At 38.0% G+C, this 23,941-nt stretch overlaps 1 protein-coding gene across 1 annotated transcript in view; it reads left to right on the top strand.

Moving 5' to 3' along the window:
- Positions 1-22,053, top strand: part of LOC120523807 (serine/threonine-protein kinase 24) — a 161,806-nt gene extending 139,753 nt beyond the window's left edge. The window contains exons 9-11 of the mRNA XM_039745428.1: positions 5,693-5,761; positions 6,585-6,721; positions 18,908-22,053. Coding sequence (XP_039601362.1) covers positions 5,693-5,761; positions 6,585-6,721; positions 18,908-18,944 — 243 coding nt within the window. The 3' untranslated portion in view covers positions 18,945-22,053. The remainder of the gene's footprint in view (positions 1-5,692; positions 5,762-6,584; positions 6,722-18,907) is intronic.
- Positions 22,054-23,941: the final 1,888 nt, after the last annotated feature.

The raw sequence follows: 23,941 nt of genomic DNA, 5'->3' as shown, positions 1-23,941 counted from the left end.
AAAGAAAAATGTTTGTGTTTTTTTGTTTTGTGCCCTTCCCCACCATAACTTATTGTCTGTGGGGGAGGAGTGAAAGCTTTAGATTTGTCAAAAAATTTCGATCTCTGGTTTTTGACAGATCTCATTGTTTTAGGGTTCCTTAATACTGAAAACATTTACCTTGATTATGGGTGTGTGTCTGTGTGTTACAGTTTCTTGAGGATGGTCTCAAGCTAAAACTGCTCAACGGCAAAATACCAAACTCAAAAATTAAGTCTGTTGCAAGGTAACGATGTGCTGATTAGTTTTTGATCCAAATCGTGGAAGAGAAAGAGGCACTCTAGAGGAACCATCAAATACTGTAATTCTGTAATAAGCTAGGAATTCTTCTCATCAGTTGCTATCATAATAACCTATTTTATGATCAGAAAGATCAGTGTCAGGACTAATTTGGTTCCTAGGGCACAAAGCCTACGGATACTCTTGTCCAAATTTTTCTTTATACACTAACAGCTGTAGTAGTATACACTCCGTCAAACATTGCCACTGTATCTGATCATGTTTAGCTCTAATGTGAGAGCATCCACCGTGTGGGGAGAAGAGCATGTGGCTGTGATATCTCTGCCAATGAGCAGGTACCCTCTAAAACACACATAGCTGTGATCTCTCTCTCTCCCCCATCCCCCACCCCAACCCCCTCACCCAAAAACATCAAATGTTGCTCTTTAACAGTTCCTAGATGATAATGTCTGTTGAACAAACAGGTATCATTAGGTAAGCGGAGGCAAGATATGCTCCATCACGTGACGAGCGATGGAGCAACTCGAATGGAGGCGGCTGAGAGACTGAGGATAGCCCCGCCCAGCTCCCTACTCCCGACGTCCTGCTTCACTCTCCCCTTGGCCCAAAGCCTGTCTCTCAGATTTGTGCAAATAAATCGGTGCCCCAACCGAACTACTGTATATACACAGTGGTACCTTGGTATACGTCCTTAATCCGTTCCAGATCCTTGGACTTATACCAAACAGGACTTATACTAAACAAATTTTTCCCATAAGAAATAATGGGAAAATGATTAATTCCTATTGTTATTGGCATATTATACATTGATGGGGTTGTATAAAATAATTTAAACACTGCTTAATACTAAAATACATAAATACAAAAGCAATTAGATGAAATAAATAAAAATGACTTGTCCGATAACAATGAGTTTAATTTTACTGCACAACAAAGGAGAGCGTTACAGATCTTCCAAAGGAGCCACTTCAGGCGATTGTGTAGCACTGCCGTTGTTGTTGTTGTTCTTCTGGCAGTCTTCAATCCAAATCCCTAACGCAGGTTCCATCCAGACTACTGCCTTATTACATCCACTTACAACTTGTTTTGCACCCTGGTTAAAAGGGCACTGCGGCCATAGATCTTATATTCCTTTCCTACTTTTTAAATAAAAAGAATCGTAGCCTTCAACAAATCCAAAACGTTTACCTTTTCGGCAATCGTTAACATCTTCCGTTTGCACTTGGGCACGGCCCCTGAAGCAGTAGCAGATTGTTTTGGAGCCATAATGAAGGGCTTGACTATGCAAAAAGATAAACACAAAAGAGCACAACTCTTTACACAGTGAAACACGTTGATGCTGAATGAGCGAGACAAGACTTCCTGGTTAACACTGCATTCAGCACGCAGGAACTTAACTGCGTGCTCTGATTGATTAGCTTCTCAGTCATCCGCCAATAGCGTCCCTTGTATAAAATCAACTGGGCAAACCAACTGAGGAAGCATGTACAGGAAGTAAAAAGACACATTGTCCGCAGAACCCGCGAAGCATCAAAAAATCCGCGTTATATATTTAGTAATGCTTTCATATAAAATCCACGATAGAGTGAAGCTGCGAAAGTCGAAGCGCGATATAGCGAGGGATTACTGTACAGGTTAAAGCTTGGCCCTTTTTTGAAGGCGCTGCGTTCGGTATACCACACGTGTTGTTCTAGCACACGAGTCGTATTCCAAACAAAGGTCGTATACCAAGCAAAATATTTCGCCTCTAAACAGGACGTATACCAAGTTGGACTTAATCCAAAGCAGACGTATACCGAGGTACCACTGTATATATAAACCATTTAACAGTTTAGATATTGTAGCAGTTGCTTTGTCATATGTTTTTGTGTTTCCATCTGAATGTGATTCATTGTACAGGATGGGCCATTTATATGGATACACCTTAATAAAATGGGAATGGTTGGTGATATTAACTTCCTGTTTGTGGCACATTAGTATATGTGAGGGGGGAAACATTTCAAGATGGGTGGTGACCATGGTGGCCATTTTGAAGTCGGCCATTTTGGATCCAACTTTTGTTTTTTCAATAGGAAGAGGGTCATGTGACACATCAGACTTACTGGGAATTTCACAAGAAAAACAATGGTGGGCTTGGTTTTAATGTAACTTTATTCTTTCATGAGTTATTTACAAGTTTCTGATCACTTATAAAATGTGTTCAATGTGCTGCCCATTGTGTTGGATTGTCAATGCAACCCTCTTCTCCCACTCTTCACACACTGATAGCAACACTGCAGGAGAAATGCTAGCACAGGCTTCCAGTATCCGTAGTTTCAGGTGCTGCACATCTCGTATCTTCACAGCATAGACAATTGCCTTCAGATGACCCCAAAGATAAAAGTCTAAGGGAGTCAGATCGGGAAACCTTGGGGGCCATTCAACTGGCCCATGACGACCAATCCACTTTCCAGGAAACTGTTCATCTAGGAATGCTCGGACCTGACACCCATAATGTGGTGGTGCACCATCTTGCTGGAAAAACTCAGGGAACGTGCCAGCTTCAGTGCATAAAGAGGGAAACACATTATCATGTAGCAATTTCGCATATCCAGTGGCCTTGAGGTTTCCATTGATGATGAATGGCCCCACTATCTTTGTACCCTATATACTACACCATACCATCAATTTTTTTGTTCCAACAGTCTTGGAGGGATCTATCCAATGCGGGTTAGTGTCAGACCAATAGCGGTGGTTTTGTTTGTTAACTTCACCATTCACATAAAAGTTTGCCTCATAACTTCACCATTCACATAAAAGTTTGCCTCATCACTGAACAAAATCTTCTGCGTAAACTGAGGGTCCTGTTCCAATTTTTGTTTTGCCCATTCTGCAAATTCAGTGCTCCGATCTGGGTCATCCTCGTTGAGATGCTGTAGTAGCTGGAGTTTGTAAGGGTGCCATTTGTGAGTAGCTAATATCCGTCGAAGGGATGTTCGACTAATGCCACTCTCCAGTGACATGCGGCGAGTGCTACGCTGTGGGCTCTTGCTGAATGAAGCTAGGACAGCCACTGATGTTTCTTCATTAGTGACAGTTTTCATGCGTCCACATTTTGGCAAATCCAACACTGAACCAGTTTCACGAAACTTAGCAAGCAGTTTGCTAACTGTAGCATGGGAGATGGGTGGTCTCGTAGGGTGTCTTGCATTGAAATCTGCTGCAATGACCCGGTTACTGCGTTCCCCAGACATCAACACAATTTCTATCCGCTCCTCACGTGTTAACCTCTGCGACATGTCAATGGCTGTAAACAAAGAGAAACTTGTAAATAACTCATGAAAGAATAAAGTTACGTTAAAACCAAGCACACCATTGTTTTTCTTGTGAAATTCCCAATAAGTTTGATGTGTCACATGACCCTCTTCCTATTGAAAAAACAAAAGTTGGATCCAAAATGGCCGACTTCAAATGGCCACCATGGTCACCACCCATCTTGAAAAGTTTCCCCCTCACATATACTAATGTGCCACAAACAGGAAGTTAATATCACCAACCATTCCCATTTTATTAAGGTGTATCCATATAAATGGCCCACCCTGTAGTATATGCTGCGAAGTGGAGTACTAAACCTTTGTAAAGTACAATTAATGATTGTATTTCAGACTGCATTGAATTGCTTACAACTTTATAATTTAGTTTGTTTTCATCTGAAAAGTTAGTCTGCTAGTTTAAGATATTTTGCATGTGTTTTGCCATTGGTCCAGCTTTGAAATATAGGCCATTTGGTATATACATTGTTGTAATGGAGGATAGCAGACTCTGGGAGTACAATTCCTATCAGGCAGCAGAAGTGCACTGAGGCTAATGGGAGGACACTATTATTAGAAAAGTTTTGTACTGGTCAAAGCAGAATCTTATTAGTTTTTTTTTTTGTTTTTTTCTTCAACTTTATTGGAGAAGAATTTATTGTCTCTCCGGATTAGGGCTTTTGTCTAACAGTATGCCATGTTTTTCTCGTTGTGGGTTGTGTAGCCATGTTGAATTTCCAAAAGATTGCTTTTGTCTGAGTTTAGTGGTTGTGAACAGTTTAGCTAAACTATAATCAAAAGAAAAGTCTGTTTTGTTCACAGCTAATTTTTTTGTGATGCAGTATTATAGGCAAGTTTAGAAAATGGGTGGATAGAAATTTACATCAAAATACAATTAAGTTAATTCCAACACACAAGTACAGTGGTGCCCTGCTCTGCGTTGGTCAAATGTGCAGTTATGAATTTCATTGCACTGTGTACATGTGAAATGAACTGATGACATACATTTTAATCAAAGCAAAACATTTTTGAAAAACTAAGCACTCTTTTACATCTCCATACTGTACAATTAAGATAAGCTACAATGAAACAGAAAGAAACATGATTTTTTTTTAGTGCATGTTGGGTGTTTGACGTTCAGAATATAGCATAAAGAGAATAACTGAGAGCAGCATTAATAACATCTACAGTTTCTTGATGGCAGACATTTATTCAAGTCAGGGCAGAGTGGTGGCTCTGTGGCGAAGTATCTGCACTGGTATCTGGAAGGTTGGTGATTCAGATCCTGTTACTGCCATAAGTTATCCTACTCCATTGGGCCCTTCAGCAATGCCCTAAACCTGAAAGTTGCCTCATGGGTGTGCTGTTAAAAGTGCTTTTACCCCAAAAGGTCTTGCGACAAGATAATTTTCTCTTGGGGATTAATAAAGTGTATCAAATACAAAATTAAAAAGGTCTGTTTTAAAATGAGGCAGCTATTAATTTAAGCTTTGATGCCAATACAGTGTTGTGATTTGTAGCAATTGTAAACTAACGTTGAATGAATCTTTGTAACATTATTGTATACTAACACTGGTGTGGTCTCCTGTAATAGTACAGAGACCTTCAGTGATGTCTGTGAACCTGAATCACCCTGGCCCCACCTACTATAGATGCATTCTTCGGTTTTCAACAAGCCATCCATTTTATTGAGGTGGGATTAAATATATTTTCATGAAACCATAGTAAACCAGAAAATACAAAGAAGTGTTCCAACCCACCAAGGTTGTTACCACAATTATCGAATCCAATCATACACAAAATGAACAAATTATTGACTCAAGAGAGCAGAGAAATTGATTGTTATTGCAGTAGTAGTGTAGGTAACGGCTGGGGCACTTATATTTCAGCCAGCATTGACAAACAGGTCAACATTATTAAAAAAAAAAAGTACTGTAATTGATTTCTTACCTTTAACAGATATATACCCGGGAACTCTGGGTACTTCAGTTAATCAATATATAATGGATTCTTGCTTTGACTTTTGTAGTTGAAAGGTAATTCTAAAAAGTTTTACTCACTTTGTTCAGTGATATTACAGTGTTTCTTGTTTTTACTGAAAATATTTCTATTATATTCTATAGGTACAAGACATTCCAAAGAGGCCTTTGTCACAGAGTTTGTCAACGATTTTTTCTCCATTGTTTGCTGAGGTATGGTGTGTGTGTTTTTTATGTATATATATTGTATGTGTGTATGTATGTATGTATGTATGTGTGTGTGTGTGTGTATGTATATAGAGAGATGAAATTAAAACGAGAACACTGCTGATAGATATATAGATATATATATATATATATATATATATATATATATATATATATATATATATATAATATACATACATACAGTATATATACAGTAAATTAGCAGTGTTCCCTTTTTCATTTCATCCATAGACCACTTCCTGGTAAGCATTTTGATTTCCTGGCAATTAACTTTAATTAATTGATTCCACAAATTCCACTGTGCATTAAAGATAGTTTCAGGTAGGTAAAAAAAAAAATTTGCTCTGTGATTATAATCTGATGCTGCACCAACACTGATTTATTCTGTTGATATGTGCAAATGAGGTAAATGGTGTCAAACACTGCCTCATTATATGAATTTGATAACTGATATTTGTGTTTTAATTAAATACTGCCCTGCTTAAATAATATTTTTGCTCTTCAGTCTGTTTTGTTCTCTCTCTAATGTTGTCTGAAAAGTAGTAAAATATAAGTAGTAAATATTCCTTTCCTACTGTAAAACTATTTAACAATGGAATGCTAATATTTTTTTGTAAAAACTGAATGTGGGTAAGGGAGACTTGGATGTTTTTCAAGATAGTGCAGTATCTAATTCCCTTCAGAAACATCTTAAAATCTGTTGTGCATAGCTTTCTTATTAGTTTTAAGAGTTTTGCATCATTTATAGTTAAAACTTAATTTTGTATATTGTGTTTATATAATGTGAGCATTTCTTTTGATTGGACAGTTAAAAGAGAAAAATGAAGCCTGCAGTGGTAAAACAGAGGCAGTTGAACAATTGCGAGAAGCAATTTTCTTAGTAGAAGAACCATGCCCTGGAATTTGTGATTTAATGGTATCAGAACTAATACAGAGAATTCAAAGGTAATCTACTTTTATTTTGAGATCTACTTTTTAAGTAAATTTACTGTTTCCAAAAAGGCACTTCGAAGTTACAACAATGTACATTTTAGCCTAACTTTTCACTTGATTTCATGTTTCATATTTTTTTTTTATTACATATTCAGTTAGGATGGACACAGGTAATTAAGTAATGTAATGCTGATCAAATTCCGTTTTAACAAAGTCTGTTTTTATCAAAACTATTAGTTTAACTTTTTTTTATTTTGGTCAATTTCCAATAGAGCTAGGCATTAAAAACCCTTGTTACAGCAAAGTCCATTTTATGTGCAAATTTCATTACAGCAAAATCATTTTTCTTGAAAAAAGTAGAAAAGCCCACATTCTTTCTGGCCTTAGCCCAAAAATTGCAATTCAGGAGCTCTGCTGAAAAGCTATTTGGATTGCATGTTTATGTCACTTGGTTTTCTTGACAGTCGTCAAACTCTTGACAGTGGAGCAGAGCTCAAGAAGAGTATTGCTACAGACCAGAGACCTTATGGGAGGATCTAGGGGTAATTGTTAATCCAGTTCAACTTCTACTCTTCATGCAGAGGTCTGGAGGTCTGCAGCTAGACTCTGTGGCTTATTTCTGGATTCCATGAGTTATGGTTTGACTTCGCTCAGCACATAACTCAAATGGGTGAATACATTTTTTTACACACTATATATACTGGCAGTGTAAGCCCATGCTGTAAAAAGCCTGGGCTCATAGAAACTATTGAAATCATCAGAAAAAAATTGAAATGCCGAGTGTGTGGTTTCGTTTTGTGGACATACTCGCCCCTCCTTGTCAAACGACAGCTAAGCAAGTTTCTCTCACACTTGTCTTTTCTCGCCGGTTTCACTTTGGTGACAGACTTGCTTTCTTTCAGCTTCATGCTGTAGCCTCGTACTTCTTTCTTCTTCTGACTCGTTAATTTGGGGCAGCCTTGCCGGCTCTTTGAGCTTCATGTTGTAGCCTCGCACTTCTAGGCCGGCCAGACAGACAGACTTCCACACGTAGATGTTTATATATAAGCTATATATACACACTATATATACAGTTGTGCTTGAAAGTTTGTGAACCCTTTAGAATTTTCTATATTTCTGCATAAATATGACCTAAAAATATCATCAGATTTTCACTGAAGTCCTAAAAGTAGATAAAGAGAAACCAGTTAAACAAATGAGACAAAAATATTATACTTGGTCATTTATTTATTAAGGAAAATGATTGAATATTACATATTTTGTGAGTGGCAAAAGTATTTGAACCTTTGCTTTCAGTTTCAGGCGTGTTTCCCCTTTACAGCAATAACTGCAACTAAACATTTCCGGTAACTTTTGATCATTTCTGCACACCAGCTTGGAGGAATTTTAGCCCATTCCTCCGTACAGAACAGCTTCAACTCTGGGATGTTGGTGGGTTTCCTCACATTAACTGCTCGCTTCAGGTGCTTCCATAACATTTCGATTGGATTAAGGTCAGGACTTTGACTTGGCCTTTCCAAAACATTAACTTTATTCTTGCCCATATAAGGCCGTCCGTCAGCAGCAATCCAAGCTGTGAGTAAACAGTAAAAAGGAGGCGTGTCAGACATTGTGGTACATTTTCTGATGCAGCTAGAAGAAAACAACTTTGGAATGCTGCCACCAAATACTCGCAGAAAAATCCACAAGTTAATAGACATGCTGTCGCTAAATACTCGCAGGCAAATCCACAACGTCATTGAGACGCAGCCGCTAAATATTCGCAGGCAAATCCACAAGTTAATACCGGGAATGCCTGTTAAACATCTTAGATTCACGAGTAGTGATTTGGGTAGTGAACACTTTGTTGAATGAAACCTGTTATCTTTACAACGATTGACAAACACGGAATGTAACTTGAACACAACACATCCTCCAAATATGAACTTGTTTGAAAGAAATAATGATAATAAAATCCTTGATGACAGCAACACTCAAAACAGTGACAAAACAATGAACATTGACAATCATGTTACGTTATTTTTAAAATGTTTCCTTTTCTTTTTCATAACTTCTTTAACACACTTCTTCTCAGGTATTTTGCTAGTATATGTATATATGTATATGTTCATGGCATTTGTAGTCTGAATCAGAGTCTGATTGTATGGGTGGTTACGTACCAGGTAACGCTTGTGTGGTTGGTCTGCAAGTTGGCAAACATCCTCCACGGTGACCTCTTTCAGTTGCGAGGAGCAGATCATAGAATGGTTGAATAGTTTACTGTCAAATAGTGCAAAGAGTACGCAACACTTGTTTCGTCCTAATTCTGGGCTCATCAGGAGTACACACTCACTGCAACCCCTCTCGGGAATTGAACCTCGGACATCAGCGTCAGAGGCGAAGCCTCTTTACGTTGCACTATGGCGTGTGGTTCATTTATTTGACAGCATGTGGATCGGGATAATTGTGAGCCCAGAATTAGGGTAAACTTTTCGCATACTCTTTGCATTATTTGGCAGTAAACTATTCAACCATATGTGTGTGTTTCAATCAATATATTTTGACTTTGACTTTATATATTCAGGAATGAGTTTATATACTTCGATGTTGACTTTATATAATCAGGAATGACTTTATAAATTCTGACGCTGATTTTATATATTCAAGTTTTGACTTTATATATTCCAGCGCTGACTTTATATATTCTGACGCTGACTTTATATTTTCAAGTTTTGACTTTATATATTCCGACAGTGACTTTATATATTCAAGTTTTGACTTTATATATTCAAGTTTTGACTTTATATATTCTGACGCCGACTTTATATATTCAGAAAATGAATGTATTTGCCTGTTTGCCACCCCATAGTGTGTGTGTGTGTATATATGTACACATGTATGTGTGTGTGTGTGTATATATATATATATATCTATATAGATATGACAGCAACACTCATATCAATGACAAAACAATTACATTAACAATCATATTACGTTATTTTTAAAATTTTTCTTTTTCATAACTTCTTTAACACACTACTTCTCCGCTGCGAAGCGCAGGTATTTTGCTAGTTTTTTTCACTCTTTGTTATATTGCAGCCATTTGCTAAAATCATTTAAATTAATTTTTTTCCTCAATAATGTACACACAGCACCCCATATTGACAGACAAAAAAAAAAAATTTTGAAATTGTTGCAGATTTATTTAAAAAGAAAAACTGAAATATCACATGGTCCTAAGTATTCAGACCCTTTTCTCAGTATTTAGTAGAAGCACCCTTTTGAGCTAATACAGCCATGAGTCTTCTTGGGAAAGATGCAACAAGTTTTTCAGTCCTGGACTTGGGGATACTCTGCCAACAGCAAAGGACTTGAAGTCATTAGAACTGGCTAACATCTATGTTCATGAGTCAGCTATGCACAAAATATTGAACAAGAAAGGAGTCCATGGCAGGACTTCAAGAAAGAAGCCACTGCTATCAAAAAAGAACATTGCTGAATGCCTGAAGTCTGCGAAAGAGCACTTGGACACTCCACAACGGTACTGGGAAAATGTTTTGTGGAGTGATTAAACCAAAATTTAACTATTTGGAAGGAACAAGCAGAACTTCATCCCTACAGTAAACTATGGTGGAGGGAACATCATGATTTGGGCATGCTTTGCTGCATCAGGGCCTGGACAGCTTACCTTCATTGAAGGGAAAATAAATTCACAAGATTATCAACAAATTCTCCAGGATAATGTGAGGGTGTCTGTCTGTCAACTTAAGCTCAGAAGACGCTGGGTGATGCAACAACATTTATTTATATAGCACATTTTCATACAAACAGTAGCTCAAAGTGCTTTAGATAATAAAGAATAGAAAAATAAAAGACACAACAAGAAAACAAAATAAATCAACATTAATTGACATCGAATAAGAGTAAGGTTCAATGGCCAGGGGGGACAGAAAAAACAAAAAAACTACAGACGGCTGGAGAAAAAATAAAATCTGTAGGGATTCCAGACCATGAGACCGCCCAGTCCCCTCTGGGCATTCTACCTAACATAAATCAAACAGTCCTCTTTGGATTTAGGGTTCTCACGGAAGGGCTTGATGATGATGGTCACGTAGAGTTCTGCCTTTTAATCCATCCATCATTGTTGGAGCATCATGAAGCTTTGAGTAGGTGCAGGTGGCGCAGGCCACCACCACAAAGAAACCGGAAAAAGAAACAGAAAAGAGAGTAGGGGTCAGTACGGATTTTAGAGCCACCATGAATAGGTATTATGATGAATTGAACATATAGAGTATCAGGATTAAGTTAAATTAAGTTAAATTTAAGTTATAGAAAGGCCAAAGTAATGTGTTTTCAGTAGTGTTTTAAATTGCTCTACTGTATTAGCCTGGCGAATTCCTATTGGCAGGCTATTCCAGATTTTAGGTGCATAGCAGCAGAAGGCCGCCTCACCACTTCTTCACCACATTCCGATATATACGATGGGGCGAGATTATTTAAGGCTTTATAAACCATAAGCAAAATTTTAAAGTCAATCCTGAATGACACAGGTAACCAGTGTAGTGACATCAAAACTGGAGAAATGTGTTCGGATTTTGTTTTCCTAGTTAGGATTCTAGCAGCTGCATTCTGCACTCGTTGCAAACGATTTATATCTTTTTTGGGTAGTCCTGAGAGGAGTGCATTACAGTAATCTAGTCGACTGAAAACAAACGCGTGAACTAATTTCTCAGCATCCTTCAGTGATGTAAGAGGTCTAACTTTACTTATGTTTCTTAAGTTAAAAAATGCTGTCCTAGTGATCTGATTAATATGCGATTTAAAATTCAGATTACAGTCAACAATTACCCCAAAGCTTTTTACCTCCGTCTTGACTTTTAATCCTAATGTATCCAGTTTATTTCTAATAGCCTCATTATTGCTTATTGCTAATCACTAAGATTTCAGTTTTCTTTATCTAACTTGAGAAAGTTACTATTCATCCATTCTGAGATACAAGTCAGACATTGTGTTAGTGAATCAATAGAATCGGGGTCATCAGGTGCTATTGATAAGTACAGCTGTGTGTCATCAGCATAGCTGTGGTAGCTCACGTTGTGCCCTGAGATAATCTGACCTAACGGAAGCATATAGATTGAGAAGAGCAGCGGACCCAGGATAGAGCCTTGTGGAACACCATATCGGATATCATGTGTCTTTGAGTTGTAATTCACACAACTAACAAAACATTTTCTCCCTGTCAGGTAGGATTCAAACCAATTTAAGACACTGCCAGAGAGGCCCACCCAGGCAATTTCTAAGAATATTATGATCAATGGTGTCAAATGCAGCACTCCTATCTAAGAGGATGAGAACAGATAAATGGCCTCTGTCTGCATTCACTCGCAAATCATTTACTACTTTAACGAGTGCCGTTTCTGTGCTGTGATTTGTTCTAAAACCCGACTGAAATTTATCAAGAATAGCATGTTTATTGAGGTGGTCATTTAACTGCAATATGGCTGCCTTCTCCAGAACTTTACTTAAGAAAGGCAGGTTAGAGATGGGTCTAAAATTTTCAAGAGCCGAGGGGTCAAGATTATGTTTCTTAAGAAGGGGTTTAACTACAGCAGTCTTAAGACAGTCTGGGAAGACCCCCGTATCTAATGATGAATTTACTATGTCCAGAACATTATCAATTGGCACGCCTGATACTTTGAAAAACCTTGTTGGTATTGGATCAAGGATGCTGGTGGAGGATTTTAATTGAGAGATTATTTTTTGTAAATCAGGTAAATCTATCCTAGTGAAAGAGTTTAATTTGTTTATAACAGGATGCTGGGATTTAGGAGGATCCTTAGTGTTGGAGGGATATACTATGTTATTTCTAATATCATTAATTTTTTGATTGAAAAATACAGCGATAGCCTCACAGGTTTTACTGGAAGAACTTTGGAGGCATTCCTTTGAGTTACCTGGGTTTAGTAGGCGATCAATTGTAGAAAAGGACAATGACCCCAAACTTCACAGCAAATCCACAGCACAGTGGCTTCAGAAGAATAAACTCCGCCTTTTGGAGTGGCCCTGTGAGAGCCCAGATATCAATCCTATTGAGATGCTGTGGAATGAGTTGAAAAGAGCCATACACAGATAACAACCAAAGAATATGGATGAGTAAAGGCAGCTCTGCAGGAAAGAATGGGCTAAAATTCCCCCCGCATGATACGCATGTGTGATCTGCAGTTACAGGAAGAGCCTGGTTGAGGTCATTGCTACCAAAGGAGGGTCAACCAGGTATTAAATCCCAAGGTTCACTTACTTTTTCCACTACAACTGTGAACGTTGAATGCATTTGTAAAATAAAGACATGAAACAGTAGAAATTTTCTGTGTCATTAGCTTAAGCTCATTGTATATCAGTACCTGTGACTTAGATGAAGATCAGATCACTTTTTATGACCAATTCATGCAGTAAACCAGATGATTCCAAAGGGTTCACATACTTTTTACTTTGACTGTATGTATATATGTATGTGTATACATATACAGTGCTCAGCATAAATGAGTACACCCCACTACATTTGTCAGAAAACCTTTAGTTTCCTTTCAGTATCAACATTTTCTATGAGATACTGTACTACAAAATACTCCTACAAATGTGGGCCATTGATTGCAAACAAGATTTGTTAATTTGCACACACAAAAATGTGGTTTTCCTAACAAATTCATTCAAGCCCAAGTTGCAACAATGAGTACACCCCAATTATATTCTTAGGAGAAAAGCCACACCTAAGACTACAAAATTCTAATTAACAGGCATTCAACCACAGGTGAGTCTAATGATTCATTTAAGAGGTGTCCAGCAGACAGGTGACTATAAAAAGGCATTACTTAACAAAGAAAAGACCTTCCCATTTCATGCTGTCAGCAATGGCTCCACATGGCAGAGAAATGTCAGAAAATCTGAGAAAGGAAATCATTACTTTACACAAAAAAGGTGAGGGCTACAAGATCAGCAAAGCTTTACATATCAGTCAAAATACTATAGTAAAAAGTAAATTTAAGAAAGATGGAAGTGCAACCATCTTACAGAGACGTCCAGGCTGTCTACAGATGTTAACATCTTGACAGGAGCGTCTTCTGATAAGAAGGGTTGAAGAAAATCGCCATGCAAGTTCACTTCAGTTAGCTAAAGCAGTAGAAAGCCAAACTGGAGTGACCATTTCCTGTGACACCATATGGCGCACACTGCAGAGGAATGGCATGCATGGGTATCGTCCACGAAGGAAGCCGCTCCTAAAGCCCATGCACAAAAAAGCACGCCTAGAATTTGCTAGGGCCCATGCTGAAAAAGATGAAGACTACTGGGACTCTATACTCTGGAGTGATGAGACAAAGATTACTGTTTTTGGAACTACAGGGAGTGCAGAATTATTAGGCAAGTTGTATTTTTGAGGATTAATTTTAATATGGAACAAACACAGTGCTATCAGTCAATCCAAAATGTTAATAAACCTGAAACCTGAATGTTTCACAACGGAAATGTGAGTGTGAACATCATCAGGGGAATACATATGTGTGCACAATTATTAGGCAACTATTAGTGTGCAGATTTATTATGCAACTAAAGGAAAAATGAAAATTTTCCCATCTCACTTGTTTATTTTCATCTGTTATAGTGAGAATAATAAACAAACACCTCAAAATTTACAAATAAACATCTCTGACATTTCAAAAAAAAATAAATCAATCAATCAATGACCAATATAGCCACCCTTCTTTCCAATAACAGTCATAAGCCTTTCCATTCATGGAGTCTGTCAGTTTCTTGATCTGTTGACGATCAGCTTTTTGTGGAGCAGTGACTACAGCCTCCCAGACACTCTTCAGAGAGGTGTATTGTTTTTCTCCCCCGTAAATCTAGCGTTTAAGAAGTGCCCACAAGTTCTCGATAGGGTTTAGGTCAGATGAGGAAGGGGGGCCATGTCATTATTCCTTCATCTTTACTGGCTGGCCACGCAGTGGAGAACTTCGATGCAAGTGATGGAGCATTGGCCTGCATAAAAATCATGGTCTTTTTCCTGTATCACTGTTTGAAGAAAGTGTCTTCAAAAACTGGCAGTAGGTTTGGGAGTTGATTTTGAGTTCATCTTCAATGCAAAAGGTCCAACTAGCTCATCTTTAAAAATACCAGCTCATACCAGTACCCCACCTCCACGTTGAAGTGGAGCTCTGTGCCCATTACTGATCCACAGGTCCATCCATCTGGTCCATCAAGAGTCACTCTCATCTCATCGGTCCATAAAACCTTTGAAAAAATCTGTCTTCAGATATTTCTTGGCCCAGTTTTGACGTTTTCAACTTATGTTTCTTGTTCAGTGGTGGTTGGGTTTCAGCCCTCCTTACCTTGGCCATGTCTTTGAGCACTGAACACCTTGTACTTCTGGGCACTCCAGGTAGGTTGCAGCTCTGGAATATGAAAGTACTGGAGGATAATGGGTTCCTGGTAGCTTCACGTTTGATTCTTCTCAAATCTTTGGCAGCTAATTTATGCTTTTGTTCTCAACACGTTTCTTGCGACCCTGTTGACTATTTGCAACAAAATGTTTGATGGTTCTGTGATCACACACCAATATCTTAGCAATTCCAAAAGTGCTGCATCCCTCTGAAAGACTTTTTACAATTTTTGACTTTTCAGAGTCAGTTAAATCTCTTTTTTGGCCCGTTTTGCCTGAGGAAAACTAGCTGCCTAATAATTCTGCACACCTTGATATAGGGTGTTGATCTCCTTAGGCCACACCCTCCCTCATTACACAAATACACATCACCTGACGTGCTTAAATCCAATAAGCATTCAAGTTAATACAGCTTGGAGTTGGAATATACGCATTAAAAATGATGATATGGTCAAAATACTCACTTGCCTAATAATTGTGCACACAGTGTAATGGTTTCAAAACTGTATGGCGTCGTAAAGGTGAGGATTTCAAAGAAAAATGCATGGTGCCTACAGTGAAACATGGTGGTGGCCGTGTCCTTATGTGGGGCTGCGTGAGTGCTGCTGGTGTTGGGGAGCTGCATTTCATTGATGGTATCATGAACTCAACAATGTACTTCTCTATAATTAAGGAGAAGATGCTGCCATCACTCCGTGCACTTGGTCGTCGTGCACTTTTCCAACACGACAATGATCCAAAACACACATCTAAAGCTACTGTTGCATTTCTGAAGAAGAACAGGGTGAAGGTGATTGAATGGCCAAGTATGTCTCCTGATCTGAACCCAATCGAACACCTGTGGGGAATTCTGAAGCGACAAGTTGAGCATCACTCTTCATCCAGCATCCAGGCTCTAAAAGAGGTTATTCTTGAAGAGTGGAAAAAGATAGATGTTGCAGTATGTCGCCAACTTGTTCTTTCCATGCCTAGAAGACTTGGTGCTGTCCTTACAAATCACGATGGTCATACAAAATACTAGATGTAGTAGTTTTTATTGCGGGGTGTATTCATTTTTGCTTCAACCAATTTGAGTAAAACTGAAGATTTTGTGATCTAAGTTATATTATTAACCTTAATTTCATGTTATGAAGTTAAACAAGTGTTCAGTAAAACTCAGCCTTGTGAAAATTTTGGAAATTGTTCTTTTGTTCATTGAGCTACTGATTAAATTCGTACTTTTTAAAGGGGGTGTACTCATTTATGCTGAGCACTGTATATATTTATATATATATATATATATATATATATATATATATATATATATATATATATATATATATATATATATATACACACAATATGCATGCGTATGTATATACAGTGGGATGCAAAAGTTTGGGCAACCTTGTTAATAGTCATTATTTTCCTGTATAAATCGTTGGTTGTTATGATAAAAAATGTCAGTTAAATATATCATATAGGAGACACAAACAGTGATATTTGAGAAGTGAAATGAAGTTTATTGGATTTACAGAAAGTGTGCAATAATTGTTCAAACAAAATCAAAATTTCATACAAATAATGTAGCTCAAAGTGCTTTACATGATGAAGAAAAGAGAAAAAAAGACAACATAAGAATTAAATTAATTAACATAGAATAAGAATAAGGTCTGGTGGTCAGGGAGGGCAGAAAAAACAAAACAAAAAAAAACTCCAGACAGCTGGAGAGAAAAAAATAAAATCTGCAGGGGATCCAGACCTTGAGAACACCCATACTTGAGGGAATGATGTAAACAAGTGAACATTGTTAATTCTGAATAATAATAGCACATAGTCATTAACATTATTGCTACTTATTAACCATTTCAATTTAAAAGAATATACTTTTCCTGTAAAAGTGTGTTTAATAATGACCATCAACAAAAGCCAAATCACTAGGAAAAGCAGGAATGTTTTACTCGTGTAATTGTACAGTATATAAAATGTTCAAGAGTAAGAAGCTCTAGTGACCTTTATCCAAGATGAGATACCACTGGTAACATTTCATTTGGTTTTCAATAGCAGCACAGGCAGATGAAGTTAATTGTTGATGATAACAGTGTAAGTAGCAAGATTTGAAACCCCCTGCCTCAGGGCTTTGAAGCCCTAGGTGTCCAAAGCCTTAACCATTACACTACACTACCCGCCAATAGTATTAACCTTGTTATAATCCAGTTAGCTGATGGCTCTATTTCTTATGAAATTTCCCAGGCAAAGACGCCCAACATAACTAGTCTACTAAATAAAGCACAAAGAATGTAGATGCCTAACGGGTTTCTGTTATGATAGTTGGATTTTACATTATACATACAAGAAATATAATGATGCATAACCCTGGAATCAGTTTTATTTTGTGCCCTAACGTGCCAGCCATCACCATTGGACGAAGTTCTCCAAAACCCTCTTGAGCTCTGACTCATCTCCATTATTAATGAAGCCTATGATGGAGGACTCTGAAAATTTTTGTTGGTGGCAAACAAAAGGATTGTACTGAAGGTCTGTTGTGTAGATGGTGAACAGGAAGGAAGACGAGGCAATTCCCTGTGTTGCTCCAGTGTTACATGCCACCATTTCTGACACACAGTCCCTGATCCTCACAGACTGCTTTCTGTTGGAATTATAAACTGTTTACATAAAAGTATATACTCACTCATGCGTATATTTTTCAAAGTTGGCATTTTTCATTCCACTCTGTATCAGTGGCATTTTGTAAATTTTCCAAAACTACCTTTATGGTAAGTTAATTTTTGTTGATCTTAAGAGGCATTTTCTAAGAACAATAACATTACATCTGTTTCCTTTTTAAATAAAATCTTTCTACACAAATGTGCGCTTAGTTTGTAAAAAGTTGCTTTGTTGAACGCCCACACACACACACCCCCCAATTTTATTATTTGACTTCTACTTGTGTGTAAAAGATGTTGTTAAGACTGACCAGAAGTAGACACTCATTCATCAGTTGAAAGGTCTGAGCCTCAGATATTCAATTAGCCTTTCATGGAATGTGGATTGACACGGGCAGGTCTTTGAGAAGAAGCAGACTAACTCAGAACTGCTGCAACACTCATCTTGGGGTGGGAACTGCTTATTTTACTAGGCATATGCAAAGTTTGGATTTATTTGAAAGAAAACGAACTTCAGTATGCAAAAAAAGTACCGCTATTGTAACTGTTCACTTGACACCCAGCACATTGTGATCTCAGTCTTGCTTTCTACATCCACTGTGTCTGATGAGTAATCTTTTATGATAGTGAAAAATGGTCTGCTAGACAAAGTAACATGTGCTTTGTAAGTTCAGTGAAAAGTGTATGATAAAAGGAAAAATTGACCAGTTGCTGGTGTCTAAATTATAATATAATTATAATTGTAAGTAGAGGCCACAGAACACAAGGCACTTTGGAATTTCCTCATAATTTTGATTCTGTTTTCATGGCTTCTGTTAATTAACCTCTGAACAATTTATTCATTTCTGGTTCTCATTACCTTCCAAGACAGTCATTGATTGCATTTAAGATCACAAAGAACCATTTGCACTACCTGCCCCCTTAAATAAATACTATATCTCCTGCATGTGGTCATTAAACACCAGTTTTCATTTATGTGGTGATATTTATTTTCAATATGTCATTAAACTTCAGACTCTGCCTTTGGATATCTGAATACCAAATGAATTGTCAATGCCTAATATTGAAATGTATCATACCAAATGAGACCAGATTTTGCCACCTTAACCTCCATTTTGACTTTTCTCTTTCTTATGTCAGATTCTCAATTGGTGGGCCGTCACCTTCATCCCAGTGAACATTCTTCCCCAGATGTTGACACCTTGCTGTCTGTTTTCAAGAGGTGCTCTTATTACTGATATACCAGAAATGCCACAGTGAAGACAGGAGCTCTCTATGTGCAGGGCAGAACATTCTTAAGCAAGCAACAGCCAACATGAAGTCTCTCGGAAGAACTGTCATTCTACAGCTGCTTAAAGCAAAAGATTCTTATGTATTTGTTTTAGTTAATGTCGTAGTGCACATATTAAAGGGTAGGGGATCATTTACAAGATTTTGTTTTTTGTTTTTTTAAGGTTTAGCCCTCCCCCCATTGTGATTTAGTACCAGGATTCCTTCATGTGGATCTTCACTGGTATCCAGCTGATGTAAAAGGTAGATTTGTAGGTAAACTAAAATACGTTTTAGCTTTCCCAGCCTTTACAGTATGTTTCACCATCAGTCGTAGTATTTTTGAGTAAAGAAGAAATATTCATCAATAGTTTTTGATTGTAAGCAGGCCTAATTAAAGTGCTTATTCCACAGTTCCCTGGGTTTACAAATTACAAATCTGCCATGAAGTCTCAACTGCTCAAAGTATGGACAGCTGGAAACAAAGAGTTTCTTTTGAAATCCTGGATGGAAAATTTTGTGACTGCTAAGAAAATTGCTCCAATTTTTGAAACCTCAGGTATTTTGCTTTAGGTCAAATTAAACCTCTGGGAGACGGAATAATTTCTGTTGGATGAGTGTAAAAATGTGTATATAGAGTAATTTTTACTTATATTGAGATATTTGGGTGTGCATAATGGAATCACTGTGTTAAAAAGGGGCAAGTGCTTCTGTAGATACTGTTAGTAGAGGAGAATCTTGAGAAACAAACCAACACACAAAAGTAAGGCCATAACTGAGCATTGCCTTGAATTGATCACATGTACATTTTGGATATAAAAGGACCCTCTCACCCCCGGATTTTGATGTTGAAGGAAGAGTTCATACTTCAACAGAAAGGAAGCGTGACAGAACGGTGTTTTTATGTTCATCTTTGTTTAACGCTCTTTTAAGTCATAAAGGGTTTGTGTTTTTTTTTTTTTGGTTTTTTTGATCTGCAAGTCTGTTGTCCTCAGCCACGTGACTGTTGAGATGAAGAGCCACTTTTTGTTCCATTTCCAGCCAAATTTTGTAATCACTTAGCACACACAGAGTAGTGCAAAGCAACTGTGAGGGAAATGCAAATATTGCCAATTCTGAAATATGTTTTACCTTTTTTTTTTAATAGATTTGGTACGATGGTGGCATAAAATTTAAGGAAAGAAATCCTGTACATACTGTTTGTGCCGTGTACTACTTTAACAACATAAAACTGGTCTTTTACAAATAACTGCTTTAAATACGCCAACCTATTGGTGTATTCCCTTTTTTATTTCTAAGTTTGCTGTGATTTTTGTTTTCTCCACCATTCTTCGGGTAATTCAGTTTTGAAAGTGATTCTTCAAGAGTGGTTGAAAACTTACCATGGAATATTTTAATAAAGATTATTTTTAAAAGCAGCTATGCTGCTAAATGCTGCTGTAGTTTTCTGATTTATTTTTGTTTTGTTCTGGCTAAATGTCATCTACTGAGATTTGATTAGCACATTTAGAGATCCACATTTGATAATCTTAAGTTTGTTGGACTTAATTAGACAAATGATTTAACTAAGTTTTCAATTGTTTTGATCCTGCAAATCATAGCGTGTCTGATTTTAATTGTTCAAGTATGTGGAGCCTGTTGTGAATCTGAAGCACTATTTCTTTAAAATACAACACCATCACTCGAAACTTCAGTGTGGCATGATGGAGGCACAAAATTCCAGTCTTTTCTTGACGTTACTTCTTCCCTGCTTGTTCCACATAGCAGACTGCGCGACAAGGATACGCTATCAGATTAGCGCAGGCCCGCACTCGTCTTCTGTAGTGAACGTTAGTTAGCTTTGCAGGAATGAAGAAGTCAGCATAGATTATTATAGCAATAATTGTGATCTGTGAAGCGTAGCCTTTGTCCACATCGCACCCTCCTCTAGCACTCGTTCGTTCCGTTTCGCCACACTGCTAATTCTGCTCTCAGTTTCTTGGCCGATCATTTGATCCGAGTTCGACCTCTTGGACCCACTCGTCATCCACTTTATTTTTTAAAACACTTAAGGGCATTAAAAAGGCACTTTACATATTCTAGAGAAAATCTGCAGTCCTGATCAGAGAAACCTTTACTTGAGTGTATTTTTAAACAACAAACTAGAAAAAGCACAGAGTGTACAGGGTGCTAGTGTTTCTTATTTATGGCTCTTCTGCATTCATCTAGGTTTGTTTCAAATGGAACGAGGTGGTCTTCAGTGCTGAATCCCTAAACGATTCGCTGGTGTCTGTGCTCTCGTGCCTGTGTTGGTCTTCACGAAAGTGCGGATTGAGCACAAGAGACACGGTGCCCTCATTTGAACCTTTTAAAGGGCCTTTTAAGACCCCCAGCCCAGTTGACAGGAACCTTCTGTTTTCCACCTTTGATGTTCAGTTGAGATTTGATGCGTTTCCGTGTCTCCTTTTGTAACAGACTCCAGTTTGTAGTTCATCTCCTGTTTTCCAGGTGACAAAAGTGCCATACTTTTTTTTTTTATTTTATTTTATTTAAATCCCATCTTTTTTATACTTTGCACCTTGTTTAGTTTGTCCACTTAATATCTGTGTTGCACTTTCTACAAGTTTTTGGATGTTTTAAAATTTGGTACTCAAGGCCATAATTTTATGTTATTTTTTTTTTCTACTCTCATTACTGTACCTTTGCAGAAATGGCAATAAAAGTAGTGAAATCATCAGAATATATTCTTCAGCACAGGTATTGTAGGGATAAATCAATGAATAAAAAAAAAATCCAATATTTTTGTAACTGTATAAAGAGCAAGTAATGCAGTAAAATATCTGGGTCTCTGATGTTTATTATTAATGATGGGATTCTTATTCCAGATGCTAATTAAGATGTGTAAATTTCATTTTCTGTAACATTGCTGACAGTTTATAGTCCTGTATATAATCCTTGCTTATGTCATTAAACAGAAAGGTATTGAATTTCTTGTAAGCTTTCAAGTGATTAAGGAAATAAAGTTTAATGCAAATTTATATGAAGCATTTTATTGGGAATATTGGAACTAATATTACTATGCAAAACAACTTTTTTAAATGTAGAACACTAAAAAGTTGAAAATAACATGAAAGATAGATTAAAGTAGAATTTTAAGCCCTCAAGGCATCCTATTTAGTTTTTGTATTTTTTAACATATTAACTCAAAGCTGTTTGCCGTCTGCCTTGCCGTGTAGTTGACATTACAGACGGACGGACAGACAGACAACACTGCAACTCCGAAAGAGCAGAAAGGAAAGTCATCAGCACCACAACTCCGATGCACTGGGAAGTCGTCGTCGTCGTCTTGCACATCAGCAGAACAACCTCAACATGTCGCCACTTCAAGGCTGAGCTGCCGTGTTCTACACCAGACTCAGTCCTGGGCCGTCACGTCGGCACTCGCTTTCTTGGGATGTTTTGCTTTACTTTCAGCTTTCTACATTCGGAGGTAATTTGAATGTCACCATTGTCTGTTGGCAGAAACTCCATTCTGTCAGTGCAGCCCCAGTTCTTGCTCCCCATTTATGGCTTTCTCCTACAAGGTGCTGTCTATCTCAAGCTTCTGGCGAGCAGCGGAGGTGTCCAGGTCCCCAGCCTCATGGACATCAGCAGCCGAAGTGCTAAAACGGGACACTTTAAAGATTCAGCCTGCCTTCCCTCCTCTAAGCAGTGCACACTCAAAGGTCTCGGCCGTCGGTTTTCACAGCTTAAACAGATGCGTTTCCTTTGGGATCTCAAGCACCAGTGACAGCTGGAGAAAGAAAATTTGGACCTTTGCATCCGTAGGCTTTACACCCCAGGAACCAAGTTACCCAAACTATTCCCTAACAATTCAGTAATTATCTACGGCTCTGACGCTGATCGTTCTGGTCATTTCGATAGCGGTTGACTAGAAGAGTTCAGAAGTTATGGCAGAATTCCGCTATTTGAGGGTTCCTCTAGAGCGCCTCTTTCTCTTGCACGATTTGGCTAATCAGCACATCGTCATCTCATAGGTTACGAGTTTGGGATTGTATGTTAGCTCTAGACTGTCCTCCAGAAACTGCGACACCCAGACACACACACACCCGTCATCGAGGTGTTGGTGCTTTTGTTATCGGAACAATAAAACGTCGAGATCCATCAAACTAGGGATTGAAATTTTTTTTTTTTGTGATCAAATTTTTTATTCACAAAGTCTAAATCATACACAAATGCAGCAGCTCACAAAAATGTATGTTATAATATGGCAATGAAACAGCCACCCACCTCTGGCCTGATGTGAACAAAGCCAGCCCTGGAGTGGAAGGCACAACGGGGAAAAAAAGATCATTAAATAGTGAATGAAATAAGCCAAGTAGAATTTGGGATGAAGTATCAAGTTGCAAGGCTGACTGCCAGTTTCAAATACACAGGCTAGTTGAACTATTAATCGGTGCTGCAGATAATTTTATAAGATTTAAAAGGTTTTTCCATCAATCAAAAGAAAATAAACAAGGAGGTTCATAGCACGAGGCTGAGGCTGATCTTACAGCAGTTGTGCCTTGAGAGAATAACCTTTGCTGGAAAGAAGAAAGAGAGACAGCAGAAAAGTCCAGAAGAAGAAAGAGTGGAGGCAATAGAGACAATTTAGAAGGGACAATAGATGAGAGACATTTTGACGCGTTCCCCAAAGAGCCCTAACTGGGACGCTCCCAGAATGACCGTGTGGAAGGGGCCAGAGACTTGGAGGAGCGCAGACGGCCGACAGCAAAGCGTCTGCGGGGCGTTGGGTACAAACTTGAATTGAGCGTGTTGGTGATTGGGGCTCTTAGATGCTATGGTAATAATCTTCAAAAAATGATATTCCAGTCGAGAATAGTAAGAGAGGGAAGGTGACGCTCCCAAAGCAAATCAACAGGTAAC

This window comes from Polypterus senegalus, chromosome 2, assembly GCF_016835505.1.
Source record: "Polypterus senegalus isolate Bchr_013 chromosome 2, ASM1683550v1, whole genome shotgun sequence".
Lineage (NCBI taxonomy): Eukaryota > Metazoa > Chordata > Cladistia > Polypteriformes > Polypteridae > Polypterus > Polypterus senegalus.
Note: the sequence above shows the minus strand (reverse complement) of the source record. Positions and strands in the feature narration are given on the sequence as shown.